At 39.1% G+C, this 15,970-nt stretch overlaps 1 protein-coding gene across 1 annotated transcript; it reads left to right on the top strand.

The window, feature by feature from the left end:
• Positions 1–1,276: 1,276 nt before the first annotated feature.
• Positions 1,277–15,416, top strand: ndnf (neuron-derived neurotrophic factor). Its single transcript, XM_056732174.1, has 4 exons — positions 1,277–1,647; positions 8,599–8,787; positions 10,732–10,856; positions 13,239–15,416. Exons 2-4 carry the CDS (start codon positions 8,600–8,602, stop codon positions 14,648–14,650), a joined length of 1,725 nt encoding a protein of 574 aa, XP_056588152.1. The 5' UTR covers positions 1,277–1,647; position 8,599; the 3' UTR covers positions 14,651–15,416.
• The last annotated feature ends 554 nt before the right edge of the window (positions 15,417–15,970 follow it).

Below are 15,970 nucleotides of genomic sequence, written 5' to 3' on the forward strand. Positions count from 1 at the left end.
TAGGCCCCTGATCTAACATTGTGTGAGGGACATTAAAAGACAAGTTTCAATGTTCTCATGGCACCTGAATGAAGCCGCCAGACCCTCATTCAGTCATAAATGACCATTAATCACTGACAGCATTTGTTCAAGCTGCTGTTATCTTTCATAAATATTTACTTCCCCCGGTTCAAACCTCCCCTTCACACCACCAAATGTGTGCCATAGAAACAGCGGTGAAGGGAATGGCCCGCTGTAAACAGAACAACAAAAGAAAACAAACCATCCCTGTGCATCTCAAACAAAGACCAGAATTGCGTGTGTGTTGGTGATCACAAGCCGTTCGAGTATGCAAATAAAGCAAGTACAAAAAGAGGGCTGGGAAGACAAGACAAATGCACTAGGACTTGGGCAAAAGTTTGCAGGAGTTGCGTGACTGCCTGCGGGATGAGATGTCCTCACATTAAATGATCGTCGGAGTGGAGATCACATCAGCACTGACTCAATCAGCCATGCAAGTTTTGGACATAATTTAAAATACAACGAAAGCTTTCTTTGGCTCATTCTAAACCAATGCTTATGAATTGGTTATTTGTTTTATCTTTTAACAGTCCTGAAGGTCATGAACCCTACTGGATGAACTAAAATGGTAAACTTAACTGAGAAATTTCATTTTGGCATATGATTATTTAATAATGCTTTATCTCACTATGGTAAATTCCTAATTTAGATAGAATTTTTTAACATGCTTTAGTATTTTTAATTAGGGATGTCATCTCAAAATAGTTCCCATGAAGATAGCTTGCCTGGGTTTAAGAAAGTGAAAATGTTTGCATTTATGCATTGCTTTTGTCTATGCAACATAGCTTTAAGGTCTTATTTGGATAAATAACAAAACTAACTTTACTTTGATAGAAGAACTAGCAGTAAATACAGAACAACGAGATATTTTGCGAGACTAGCATTTTCAAAATCACACAATCAGCATCTCGTCATTGATATAACTGCAGATTATAAAGACTGTGAACATTTAGAAAATAATGTCTAATATAGGCAAGCCCTAATCTGTTTTAAAACTGTGTATTTTGATACGTTTCCTTTTTTATGGTTATTGTTGTCACATGTGGAAAGCACTTTAGGGTCCTGTGGTTGTATCAGAATGTGCTTTACAAATAAAACAAACAAACAATTATGCACATATGCCCATATATGTATGTTTCGATTTATAATTATATAATCAGTCATTAAAGCTGCTTGAATGTTGACTTGTGTGTTTTTTCTCTCAGATGAGTGGGCTGGTCTTCAGAGAGAGTGTTAGAGACACTCCACGCACACAGAGAGTTCACAGCAGTCTGACTCTCACTCACTCACTCTCGGTCTCTATAGAGGAGAACAGCAGGACAAAATCTTAGGATACCCACTAAGTCTAGAGTCTTTAACTTTTGGAAGCGAAAGAAGCCAAACCCGAATGAAGGATTGTAGCGGCAACTGAAAGGACCAACTTCATCATACTTTCTCGAGCTGCGTTTCCATCTCATAGCCTATAGTTTGAGCGTGTATGCAATTTAAATTTTAAGCAACTGGAAGACAAGAAAAAATACATAGAACAGCAAATAACAAAATTTCAAGACACTTTGTCTCTGGAGGGATTTTACACTGAAGAACAAGGTAAGGAAATTTCACATCAAACACATTTCTTGATTCCTTTTTGATTATTTATAAATACATTTTCTTAAGTAAGAAAAAAAAATTAAGCGTTTAAAATGCTTCATGTCCCAAGACGCACTTCCACTTATTTCAGATACTACTAACATGTACCTGCTTTCGCATTTCCGAAATGCTTTAATGCCTCATAAAAGAGTTTTTAAAACGCTGCATTCATGGGGAAAAATCAGCGGGACTCTTCGAATAGAGAGAGACACTTTGAACCTCTTGCCTGAACATGAGGGACGGGCTTTTTGCGGTTAACAAACTCCTGGAAGTTACAGCTTTCAAACACCTTTGCATCAAGCCTGAGCTAGCGGGGTTCTCATAAGAAGTGCATGGTGCACTTTAGGAGGTTGTTGGATGGAAGTGTCGGCATTGGAAAGCTTGATATTGTGCCGGTGACGCGCGTTCCCATGCGCTCCGATCCGCCAGACACAATTCATCAAAATCGTCCTCGCCCCTTTAATTCAGTCTTTTAAAGTGTTAATTGTTGCTGCCTTCGCTCACGCAGAAAAAAAGACAAAAACACATAGTCTTTTTTTCTCTTTAAATTTCTGTTTAGCAGAAACTTTTCCGAACATACGCACGTAAACGCACCTGCAAGATGCGCGATTTTGGCACACTACACTGCCGCAAATGACATTTAGCTTATACCGAAATATTTAGTAGGCTAATTGACAAAAACCTGAACCTTATTAGATTAAATGTAATATACATAACGGACAATAAACAATATGTTAATTAAAGTTCCTTCCTATAGCAAAGGTCTGAACATATACAGGAACATTGTTTCAAAAGACATTTTTATAGCAAAGAAATAAGCCTGACACAATCCGAATTTATGTTGTATTTCTTATTTGTGGTCCCTGAGTTTCACATGTTGTAACTGGTTACAATTTCATCATTTGTGATAACATTTCAGCTATTTTTAGTTTAGGCAAATAGCTCTTAAAATAGCTAAAAGTAAAATAGAAACAGAAATTCCATGTATCGTCTCTATTAATAGTTGAAAAAAATGCATGCATTATTATTTTACCAGAATCAGAGAAATCTAAAATTGATGCAGTTTAACACACTGCTTGAGCTTTCAAAGTGAAGAGAGTTTGCTCACATTTGCATCCTTTTCATTTTGAATTGAATAGTAAATGTGTGGAATGTTTAATCTCTCCTCCATTGTGAGGATTAGTCTGGTATCACACACAAAAAACAAACTATGAAGTAGATTGCAGGCTACCTGATGTGCCTCCCGGTGAGAGTGATATTTTTCTCTGGGCTGGGAGACGTAATGAAAGGCAGTCTCGGAATAAGGGAATTTGAATAACTGTATTTAGTGGCGAGGCCAAGCTGCTCTGCCTCCCATCCTCTCTCAGAAAGAATAAACTGGGAACAAAAGTCCAAGAACGGGAAGGTCTGTGTTGCATAGCGTATCTAAACCCTTATTTGCATATGAAAACTCTGGCAGCGAAAGAATTCCGCCACTGTGGCAATAGCCATTTGTGTGTCCGATGGAGTGACAGTCCGATGTGGAGATACAGTCGTCCTCACGCTCGTCTTTGTTGGGTCTTAGGTGACTGTGTGGCAGGTCCTGTTGAGGAGAACCAGGGATTTAATTGCAGATTTTTGAACTTTTTGTGACCCCCTGTTACTTACTTATTCCCAAAGCTTTTTAATTGTCTTGTGCAGTGCGTCCCGTCGAAGAGACATGCAAACAAGACTATGTTTTCTCCTCACGCTGACGCTTCGAAGGTAGATGATACAAAAACAGCAGTGTTTGCACCATCACTCTTGATATACTCACATGGGTGGGGTGAGGGGGACAAATTGTCCCTTGAGTCTGTGATTATCTTTGAGATCTCTCATTCTTCTTACAAAGACGGCAATGAAGTGAACATCAGTCAGAGCTAACGCCCCCCCCCCCTCTTTGTCAATGGAGTGTTTGTGTGGCTTGTGCAGAAAGTTGTCCCTGCACCCTGCTGCCTATCAACATTCCCGGACATAGTACTAATTGGGAGACCTCTGATAAGTACGCCTTTGAGGACACTTATGGTCTAGTGATACATCTCATCTTGGACACTAGAGCGAGTAGATGTGAAATAAATCAAGATCTTTTTTATCAGTGATATTTGCTTGTGTGTGCATATGGTGTTCTCCATTTTTGCCAAGGTAAGCCAAGGAGGAGACAGGCAAGTGTCCACTGGGGTGTAGACTGGAACTCAGACCTGAAATTTGTTCTTTATCAATTAGTCAGTATACAATTTGGCTGCCCAAGTCCAGAACGCCTCTGGTTTGGGACAAGAGCACAGCCAAAGTGCACGTCAAGTACCTAAGCTTTCTAATGCGATCTCATGGAAAATAGCTTTGAGACGTGTCAACAGCACATCTTCAGAGAATGGCGCCACATCAGCTTGGCTTATTAGACCCGCTCCCTAAATAACTCTCTCTAACGAAATCCAATATTATCCCTATGCTGTTTTGTTGTTGTGGTCCCCCTTCTTTAGTCCGTCGCCTGGCTTTCTAAATGTGTGTGCATGACAGGGCCACGATGAGCTAAAAAATCCACACTCTATTACTCTTTAGAGTTTTCGGCAGGCACTGACAGGACCTGATAGGCGAGAGGCTTTCTGGAAGCAGGCGAGAAAGTGATCATGACACCCACATGCAGGTTACCGTGGTAATGATGGCTCTCCCTGTTTGTGGGCCAGAACACTGCGGTTTGATTGACGGGTGGTAGCTGCTCTGTTGAAATGTGTTCAGTGTTTTCACCCTGTCAGTGATGTTGCTCTTTATACAGCATACAGTTCATGTGCTACTAATCTGTGTGTTTCTCTACAAAACCTTGACTGAGCCTGTTACCTCACCACTTTCTATGGAATACATCCGTTTATTGATCATTGGATTGACTGGATCGTTGGTTGACGGAATTATCTGCTCATAACTATTCATCAGTCAGTCAAACTTTGATGTTGTTTAATGATCCATTAAGATCAATGGCTATTGTATCTGATTTGGATAAACACATTAAGCCAACGACATTCATCTATCGAGTGATAAAGTTAAGGGAATTGCGACAATTCATTCCAAAGTGGAATGCAGGCGAACATTGTTGCTTTTTAAACACCTGTCAAAAGATTGCAATAATCTATTTGTGTTACAGAATTATCTCTAAAGGCTCAAAAATGATAATCGAGGAGGTTAAAATAGGTGAAGGACTTAAACTCTAAACTGTTGAAAAAACACTTCAGAGTTCAAATTTGTTGCCATTTAACTTGCATCTGAGGTGATTAGGAGCGTTTACCGACGGTAATTCAAACAATACAGCTTGTTGCTTTCAAAAGGTTTAAGCTGTTTATTATAACTTGACTCTGCGACCTTCCCACAACACACTCTCTCCCGTAACCACTTCAAGATATATTGTTCGTGACACGTACATGGTTCATAAGTAAGCCACGACCTGAATGAACTTGTTTCGAAAAGACGAATGAAAAATGAAAAAATTAAAAAAAGACCAAAAACAAAGTTAGCACGATTGCGGCCGACTCTGCCTTCAAATTATCCGTTCCCCAAATTACGATCAGACATTCTTCCCAGCTCTAATTAAACATTAGCTTTTATTTGTTCCAGATGGGGCTTTGTTTTGAAGTTTTATTTTAGAAAGAGAGCCCTTTCTGTTTTGGGAAATGCGTTTGTATGTTTCCTCTATTTCTATTCTTCCTTATATATTCTGCTCAGGATGTTCATGATGTCACATATGCTGTGTCCTTCTTATCCCAGGCATCTACATGTTTTCATAATTTGCTTTTCAGTCAGTTCAAAGGCCTTCGCTTAACACAGAATGGTAATTTTCTGGATGACTGCACCACATTTGTAAATGTTAAATCAGTGATGTTGACTAGCAGTTAATCTGGCGTATTGGTCTTTATTGAACCAAACTCAATTTTAAGGCTATTTCACACTTGGCTCAGTTCCTTGAGTCAAATTACAATTTGACCCCCCAAACAAAAAAGTTTCTGATGTCACACAGACTTGGGTCTTCACACAAAAGTTCTAGGGTCAATAAAATCATAACGAAACCACTTAAAATAATAGTTTGGCCGATAATTAAAATAAATACTTAACCTCAAACCAGTCTGCATCCTTATGACTTTCTTCAGAACGCAAAACATATTTTTCAGAGCACCAGTAACTGAACAACATTGAGCCCCATTGACATCCATTGTATGGACACAACACAAGAGAGACATTTCTCAAAATATATTTGTTTGTGTTTAACTAAAAGGTGGTGTATGAGGAGACTAAAAGCCTTTGCCGTTTCATCAGACATAGGAACATGTATACTGGCCAGCTAACAACATGTCTGGTGATTCTTTTAAGATTGAGTATTTCGGCTCTGTGTCAGAGCGTCCTATTACACAATCTAAACTCTGGAGGGCAAAAAGCATTACTCTCTTTCTCTGGGAGACAGACAAGAGGAAATGTAATGCATGATAAAAGCACTGCTTTATGTGCAAATGCAGTTAAGTAGATTGTGCGAGTGGCCCAAGTGAAAAGCCCAAGTCTAAAGGAGGGAGGAGAGTGTGTAACTTTAAAAGAATGAGAAGAGGAGAGCACGTGAAAGAAAAAAACAATGGATGAAAGTGGGGGAAAGAAATGAGAGCTGGGTCTGAGAGCGAGGGAAGGAGGTGAAGAAAAGAGTGAATAACGGCTAAAGTAGGAGGAGGGATGAGTGGAGAGGTCAGTAAAAGGACAGACTCTCACTTGCCGTTAATGACAGTCAGTATCGCTCTAATCTGCCATCATTAGCCTGATTATATCAGAGGGGATTGAGCTTTACCCTCAGCTCCAATCAATGGGACTGAATCAATAGGAAGATGAGATCATGTGATCTCTTCACAGACAAATCCAACACCGAGAAGCCAAGTTCATGAGATTGAGGATAACAGTAATGATAACTTTAAAATGTAAGTCTTCCTAAATTTAATAGAATAGCAACAACTATAATAATAAAGATTCCTGAATGCTGATTGGCTTTTGCTGATGTCATCTTTTATATCCAGGATGCTTTAAAAACTTTTACAGACTCATATGAAAGAATGAATAAAAAAGATGACAGTTCTCTCAACAGTGACAGCTTCGGCCAATTGTTTTCTTGTATCCAAAAGCATTTTTTTATTTGCGTTTCTTTGTAAAATGTAACTGAAATGTATGGTCATCTTCATCCATCTTTGTAATTGTAACACTGCACCACATGAGCATTTTCTGCTGTTGTGGACACTTATGTATATTTCTTTGGAAGTTTGAAAATGATTCTGTGCATTGAAATCAAATAAACTCTTGACCTAAAAATTATGGGAAAAAAAACCTAAATAAAGTAAAAATTGAAATGTTGCCTCAGAAATAAACTGAAATAGGAATAAAGCCCTAAAATGATAATACAAATCTAAAACTATGAACTAAAACTAAAATAATAATTAATTTATGTTATATACTGTAGCAACAAAAAAAATTAACAAATCAATTATAAAAATTACAGAAGTGAACACCAAAATTGCTAAAACCGTAACTAAAATTAACATAAAAACTAAAAATCTAAAAATAAAAGCTAATTTTAAATATCAATAAAACTATAATAACTCTGTTAACTTTAACAATCACAACACAGTTGGATTGATATCAATGGTATCACTGATATGATGAATGAAAAAACACTGACTGGCAAATAAAATCCACCTGAATCTTAAAGAGCCTTTTCATTTAAAATGTATAAATATGAATAAAAGCTAAACATTCTTAATATGAATGGCCTTAGTTCAGCTCAGCCAACTTCAGCAAATTCTAACACATCCAAACTCATGTTATCCAATCAATCCAGCCCACCATAGTTTAACATCTCACTAAAATTTATATTTGCTTTTGTACAGGTATCTACATCTGTTCCTGTTTCCAAATTTGGATTTGTTGCAGCGAACTGTAAAAAAGCCTTTATTCTTTGCAGGAATAAACAGTTTACAACCACCCGACCCAAACATGCCATTGTGATCTTGATTGTTTGTAATTAAATGTAAAGATGAGAGCAAAAATCTTCCAGATATAGGAGATCATTTCGGGAGATGTTCTGTGTACAGTAAACAAGCGTTTAACGCCATACAGACATTTTTTTTACTATCAGTTTGGACAGCATTTCAAGTGTGATTAGAGTGCATGTACACCGCCAACTCGGCACATGTGTGCATATGTGATGTGTGTGTGTATTTGTGTGTGTATTTATCTGTGACTGGATGTTTTCATGAGTAGTGTGGAGGTTGTTTGTGTGCTGTATAAACTGCAACACGTCTTCTACCCCAGCTGTGCATCCCCTTGAGTTACTACAAAACATCAGAACATTAAAGGTGGCCAGTGTATGGATTGATTTCAATGCTTTTACTCAGATCTGCATTCATTGGTTTATTTGTTGTCTTGTTATCCCTGTTGAAAAAAAAGCATATGCTGGTTGGGTAGGTTTTGAAGTATTTTAGCTGGTCTGTGCCGGTTTAAGATGGTCCTAAACCATCTCAGGACCAGCATAAAGCAGCACATGACCATTTTAGAACCAGCTTATGACCAGTTTAAAGCAGCATATGAATATCTTAAACCAGCACATGACCATCTAAAACCAGCAAATGAATATCTTAAACCAGCGCAAACCAGCTACCATGCTTCAAAACCTACCTAACCTGCTGGTTTTAACAACAGAGATAGTGCTGAAAATAATAATTTTAATGTTTTTATACTTGATCATGTAAACAACTTTCTCCGTGACTTGAAGTTTCTGAAAATTTTAAACTGTCATATGACTCCCTTTAGGATGACCCAATGCATATATATGTTTTGACTTATGGACTATTTATTCAATATCAGTGTCTCTTTTCTCCGCAGGATGAGGCGGGTGTTTAGATGTTATGGCTTGGTGTTGCTGTTCTTGGGGGTGATGGGACAGAAACTACCCACCCGCGATGAAGGTCTCTTTCAGATGCAGATCAGAGATAAATCTACTTTCCACGACTCCTCTGTCATGCCCGATGGAGCTGAGATCAGTGGATACCTGTTTAGGGACGCGCCAAAAAGGTAAAGTCATACAAGACATCGCACTCAATTAAATTGACACACACACACACACACACATACACACAAACAAATTTCATGTTTAAACATTATTCGAAATCGAGCGGGGTGTTTTATTGTCAAGCACATACATCATTATTTTGTGTGAATAGGAAATATTGAATCTATTATGACCATGGGGCATCACGTGAGAGTAGGACATGGATTATGAATGAGTTGCTGGGAAATCAGCGAGTGCGTGTGTGTTTGATGAAGGAGTTCTCTGAGTAGCAGGTGCATTCTGATAGAAGGACACCCAGCGTGTTTACTGCGTCAATCACTCTACCACACACAAGGTCTTAAGAAAAGCCTATGGGTTATTTTTACAAAGGATCCTAGAGGAATTAATGGTAACATACATACCACAGATGTTCACATGCTGAGCTCTTTCCGTTTAAAAAAATGTTGGAGTAATAATTTATCTCCCCATTACTCCTTTGATGTCCTTGCCAATAATTCCATCCATGTCGTGTCCTGCTAATGAACTGCAGTGTGCTAACAGAGCTGATTACACGGACACCTAGTGTACATTAATCATAATCATTTAGCAGAACATAGCGCTGGAAGTTGTGTCTGTTCAGAGAGGATCTCAACAGCAGGTCACCTATTTTTGCAATATACAGTATAGTGTATGCACAGAAAACATGCCTGACCTGTGACATTTGTCAAAATATGAAGAAGATTCCAGAGCATAGTGCATTGGGACACTGTATCCCACAGTGCAATGCCATTGCCATTGTAATAATGTAATAATATACACTATAATAATAATACAAGCCAATACTTTGAAAACGTATTTTGTTAGTTGGATGTATTATAAACTAGATAAAAATTCTAAATCTTTTTTTTTCCTTCGGATCAAGTGTATGCCATGTTCTACTCGTACATATAATCATGTAAAGATCCTAATAAGTCATGCAAAATCAATAACTGACTACTGTTTGAAATGTTTATTGTTCCATTTTTGCAGAATTTACTTTTTTATTAAAGCTGCGATGTGTGACTTTTTTGGTAAAAATGGAAATGAACAAGAAATGACCAAGAAAAAAGTCAGGTATTGAGCCTTGCCTTACCCAAATTCAAAAATGTATATGCTTATAGTCTCGATTTTTAAGCTTAACTTCATTTGCAATTTTATGTGGTGGTGACATAAAGGGCAAAAGCTACATATTGCAGCTTTAAACATAATAGGCCAGCCGGGAGCTTTAAATATAATTAGGCTTGTATTGCATTGCAAACATACAATAGCTATAATATAGAGTAGGTTTTAAAAAAAAGATGTCTCCCATGTGTAACACATTGCCACACATATGCTAATCCAGTTACAACATGGTGCTAAAAAAAACCAATAATAAAGTTGCATAGCACAGCACAGCACAGTGAACATTTACAGCGTTGTGTTTAGGGGATACGGTCGGCTTGTTTAGTAACAGTCCCTGTAAGGCCAGCTAGTTCTAATTTCAGTACATTGTGTCTTGGGACAAGTTTTAATATATCTCACATACTTTTCGAAGGCGAAACATGGCTGTAGTAAGACAAGCAAAATTAGCAACACCATTATACATTATATATAACCTCACTAATACAGCAGTTTTATGTATCCCTTGTACCGAAATTATACTTTAAAATTATATCTTTGTTTTGCTTTGTATAATGTAACGTTTTACATACAGTAAGATCTCGTGTAATTCAGTGGTAGAAAAGTGTTTTCAAAAAAGAAAAAAAAATGATAACAGATGGTTAGTTTTCAGACAGACATCAAAAGCTATTTAATCCAAGTGAACAGCACATCTGGTACACAACATACAATGAGTCACATTCAATTTCCTGCAGAATTTCTGCTGTTTTTAGCTGTTGTGTACACTCCGGTGTGCGTGCTAACTGTGTCTCTAATTCTCATTCTTGCAGGTACTATTTTGTAGTGGAGGAAGACAACACTCCCCTCTTGGTGACGGTGACACCTTGTGATGCTCCGCTCGAGTGGAGATTGACATTGCAGGAACTCCCTGAGGACCGCAGCGGAGAAGGATCAGGTATCCGAATTAAATCTCCCGATCAATGTTGCAACTCTGCAGTAATTTAAGACCTGTTTTCCATGTCCACCGTCAAACTATTATTAGAGAAACTGCTGTGAGATCTGTGGAACAAGAGAACATCTCCCATAGCTATTCAATACAGTTTAAGGATTAAAGCAGACACTGGTATCTCCTTCCATTTATCTCCAAAGGATTAAAGATGATTTGTAGGAATCATTTTGATCATTAAAGATTAGATTAGACTAAAATGTAAAATAAAATAAACCCTAAATGATTTGAATAAACTTTAAATAAGAGTTACTGTACTTGGAATGATAATGTAGTAAAATCTTTGGAAAATATGTAGCCTCTATTTTAAAATGAAAAGTTGTTGAATAATGCAAACACATAATTTTGGCCAAATATTTAACAATTGCACTGTATCTTTCATTGTGACAGCAATCCCAGAATGCACTGTGATAAGCTTGGTGACAGATAGATGATATGATAAAACATATCATAACAATAGTTCAAACGTATTATATCTTCCTTTTACTCTATTCTACAATTTATGTGTGTTGTGTATTTTAATGTATAAAAGGAGCTGCAGTAGACAGCAAAGCAGCCCAATAGATTTCAAAAAGACCCTTGAAGTTTTCCTCGAGTAGTTCAACAGATCTAACAAAAAACCCTAAATGAATGACCTACAGATGGCTGCTTGGAAAGTTTTATGCAAAATTAGCTCCAGATTAATCTGAAAACCAGGAAAAATAAGCCCCGGCCGCAAGTAAATATGTGTTTGCTGTGAAGTACTGTGGAGCGTGTCCAGAGTGGGTCAGTGTTTTCCAGTATGGTCAATAATTAGCTCTGTTTGCGTCACTGTGTGTTTTTATAGCATTTGTTAGTTTGTGCCCAATACGACTTCACCTGGTGCGCTGATGGTGGGCGCCTGACGCCTGAGCTAGAGAATGGGAAGGAAAAATAAAAAAACATTGAAATGTATTGTCTCAAATTCAAAAGAAAGAAAGATGTTTCAAATGAAATGAGACCTGAAAGATTAACAGCAAAAAGCTATATGATATTCCTCTTTATCAAGCTAATTTCCATTAAAGGTTTTCATCTACCCTCTCCTGACATTTAACTTTTTCCCATCTAGACAGTATCCAAAAAACAAATCAATAACATACCTCAAAACATGTTTCACGTCAGACATGTGGGCTAGTGTAGCGGTTTCACTCTAAGTGCGTCTGTCCCCGCAAAACTGAATGTATAGGGCCAAAAGTAAGAACAGAGAGAAACTGTTGTGTCAGAAGCGTCCACGCTGAACATGTCCATGTGTGAGACAACAAGCTCCTCTGATCATCTCTGACTCGCTGTGTCATAATGACTTGCAGGCACTGGGTTTCCCTCTTCCTCCTTGCTTATGGCTTGGCACGGCTGTATTGACTGATGAAATGCAGAAACCACCATCATTCACGACTACAGTAATGCTCTGTTGGGTTTTACCCAGTCCTGATTTTTTACAGCATACCAGACTAAGTGATCGCCACGCTTCGGCTAGCGGCAATGACTTGGCTGCGACTGTGAGGTGTTAAAAGATTAATTTATCATTGTTATATGTTCACAATGCATTTCTTTTAGGGGGTGCAACTGAAATCTAATACTTAGGAGAGACTCCCAAAAAACTCCCAAAAAGAAACTGTGGAGATTTTTGTTATTGTTGTCCTTAGTATAGTACTGCAGTGACTGTAAACACAAACTGTAGATACTGTACAAATCTTTCCCATGTTTGCTGGATAGCAGCTGGTCACTGAGTCCAACACGTGTTCATTTAGCTCTTTGGTTGGCAAACATAATATTATGTGTTCTGGCCCTGCTGAATTGAGAAGGCTTGGAAAGGTTTAAGGAGACAGCGATGCCACAAGCGATCTCTGTGTAGCTTAAGGTTCTCGGAGAAAGCAAAGTGAAAGTAACCCTCTGATGTGCAGAGGTATTTGGATATAAAACTCAGGCAACGCGGTCCGCAGGGTAAGTTAGCTCAGAATGACCCCGTCAGGATCAACACATTAAGCGATGCTCTTTCTGTTAAAATGGAAATTGCTTCTTATTTGTCCACTGGTGCTATTGGGGTGTGGGGAGGAAGTAATGGAACGTTAGCTAGATGAGAGGTTTTGGAGTGAGGAGGGTATGCGTCATTATGTATTTAAATGTCTTATACATCCTTTTTTCGACAGTTTATGTTGCTTGTGTTTGTGTTTGGTTTAAACAACTCCTCCTACATCATTGTACCCCAACAGCAGACCTTGTTTTTATGCTTGTGGTTTGTTCTGTGGTTCTGATCTTCTTACGTTCAGAACCTGTCTTCCAGGGTCTAATTTTGTAACTCTTTGTGTGCCTCAGGTGAGCCGGAGCCATTGGAGCAGCAAAAACTGCAGGTCACAACCAGTGAAAGTACCGAACTCTTCACCTACAAAGGAAATGATGTTGAGTCATTCATCTCCACAAGCTCCTCTTCCGGCTTGTACCAGCTGGAAATCCTCTCAACTGAAAAGGATAGCAACTTTAAAATGTATGGTACTACGACCCCCGAGTCCGACCAGCCCTACCCGGAACTACCTTACGACCCCAGGGTTGATGTTACAGCGCTGGGTCGTACGACCGTCACACTAGCGTGGAAGCCTACTCCTACTGGCTCTATAATGGGTCAGCCGATCCAGTACTGTGTGGTGATCAACAAGGAGCACAACTTCAAAAGCTTATGTGCGGCAGAGGCCAAGATGAACTTGGATGATGGCTTCATGACCGCTCCAAAACCCGGGAGGGATTTCAGCCCCTTTGACTTTGCTCATTTTGGTTTCGTCCCATCTGAGAATGATTTCAGTAAGGATCGTTCCCTCACCACTAACAGAGCTTTGAACAGCAAACTGAGTCGCACATATATCCCGAAGCCCAAAGTTTCAGACATACAGAAAATCTGCATAGGCAACAAGAATATTTTTACAGTGTCAGACCTCAAGCCAGACACACAGTACTACTTTGATGTGTTCGCGGTCAACACAGGCACCAACATGAGCACTGCGTACGTGGGCACTTTTGCCCGCACTAAGGAAGAAGTCAAGCAGAAGACCCTGGAGCTCAAGGATGGAAAAGTCACAGACGTCTTCATTAAGAGAAAGGGCAGCAAATTCCTCCGTTTTGCTCCGGTCTCTTCTCACCAGCGCGTGACACTCTTTGTGCACGCCTGTCTGGATGCAGTACAGGTTCAGGTACGCCGCGATGGGAAGCTTGTTCTCTCACAGAATGTGGAGGGCGTTCGTCAGTTCCAACTACGCGGTAAGCCCAAAGCCAAGTATCTGATCCGTCTGCGGGGGTCCCGCAAGGGTGCTTCCACTTTGAAAGTGTTGGCCAGTACTCGTGCTGGAGGCAAGCAGCCCTTCCCAGCTTTACCCGAGGATACCCGCATCAAGGCTTTCGATAAGTTGCGTACCTGTTCTTCTGTCACTGTGGCTTGGCTTGGCACGCAGGAGCGCAACAAATACTGTGTGTACCGACGCGAAGTAGACGAAAGTTATGGCGAAGAGCAAAGACGCCGGGAGCAGAACCAGTGTGCTGGAACGGAGAATCGCAGCAAGTCTGAAAAGGTACTTTGCAAGTACTTCCACAGTGCCAACCTGCAGAAGGCCGTTACCACGGAGACCATAACGGGTCTTGGGGCGGGAAAGAGCTACCTCCTGGATGTTTATGTGGTGGGACACAGCGGCCACTCAGTCAAGTATCAAAGCAAATTGGTGAAAACAAGGAAGTACTGTTAAAAAAAAAAGAGACTCAGAAGTACAGACTCTGCACAGAAGTAAATATATTATATATATAATGAGAAAAAAAGAAGTTTATTTAACTCGAAGTGATATTCTACTAAGGAGAGTTTTGCAGACTGACTTTTTGCGCTTACGCTAATGGCGCATGTCTCGCAGTTATTGAACTGCCTGTAGAGTGAGATATCAACCTCTGTATTTATGTTTACATTACCGAGTCGAGTCTGGCGCTCTCAGGCCACCTTAGGCACCTGAAGGTTCTTCTCAGGGGGTGCCATCGCTGTTGCTATTTAAAGAGTCCTTGTCCTGCATCCTCAGTGCCATGGAAATAGGAGTTTGGAGCAGTTCTTTTTGGCCACTGCATGCACCATTTGTCTGCCTGTCTATGTTTTCCCTGTTTGTCCGTTTTTGTTCTTATGGCAGCCATTGCGGAGGAAGCGCCAGGACTCTTTCTTTTCCCTCTCCCTACTTGTACTCAAAACATGGTTTAGAAGATTTAAATTATTTCATACTTCTTAATGTTTTATTTTTTTAACTGTTATTTTTGTTATTGACGATAATTATTAGTGATACAAAAGTGTTTTAAATCTATATGAACGTTGACGTTGTTGAAGCGTTTCCCCACTGTCGGTTTGTGTGTGTATAACTTCACAGTTTGTAAATCTGGTGTGTGTAAATGTGTTTCATCATATATGTGTCACATGTACAGATTTTCTCTGCCAATATTCATGTACATAAACACTAAATATAGACATCTGTAATCTCAGTGGTTCTGTGTTTCTCTGCCAGGAATATAAGGATTATACAGGACCGTATGTGTGTTATGAGCTAACTGCCCCATGTTGGTCAAAGGTGAAGCAATGTAAAGCTTTGCTCAAAGTTGAACCATTTTCAACTCAGACCATGTCACAGATCATTTGAATGATAACTAGAGAATTTGGAAGAAAAAAATCTAATACACTGGAAATTGATGGACAACAGCCGGATCCAGCATGTATTTTTATAAATGAAGTAGGATGATAAAACGTCAGAAATTGCTTTATTACTATGATTGAGCTGATACCATTTGTGTTGAAAGTCCCACCCAAAACAAAAAATACTGCACATAGGTTGCTCTTTCATAGCGCAGGAGATTTAATAGAGTTTTCAGTATTATTTCATTGTAAATATCGACTTAGTTTCAGATGTTTTCACTAATACTGCTTAAGACTCGAGATATAACAATAAAAAACAAACAAGACATTAAAATACATGAGGAAAATGTCGCCGTAAAATGAACATATCTGTATATGAATATAATCCGGATTTGGGTAAATTTGG

Source organism: Triplophysa dalaica, chromosome 20 (genome assembly GCF_015846415.1).
Source record: "Triplophysa dalaica isolate WHDGS20190420 chromosome 20, ASM1584641v1, whole genome shotgun sequence".
Classification (NCBI taxonomy): Eukaryota; Metazoa; Chordata; class Actinopteri; order Cypriniformes; family Nemacheilidae; genus Triplophysa; species Triplophysa dalaica.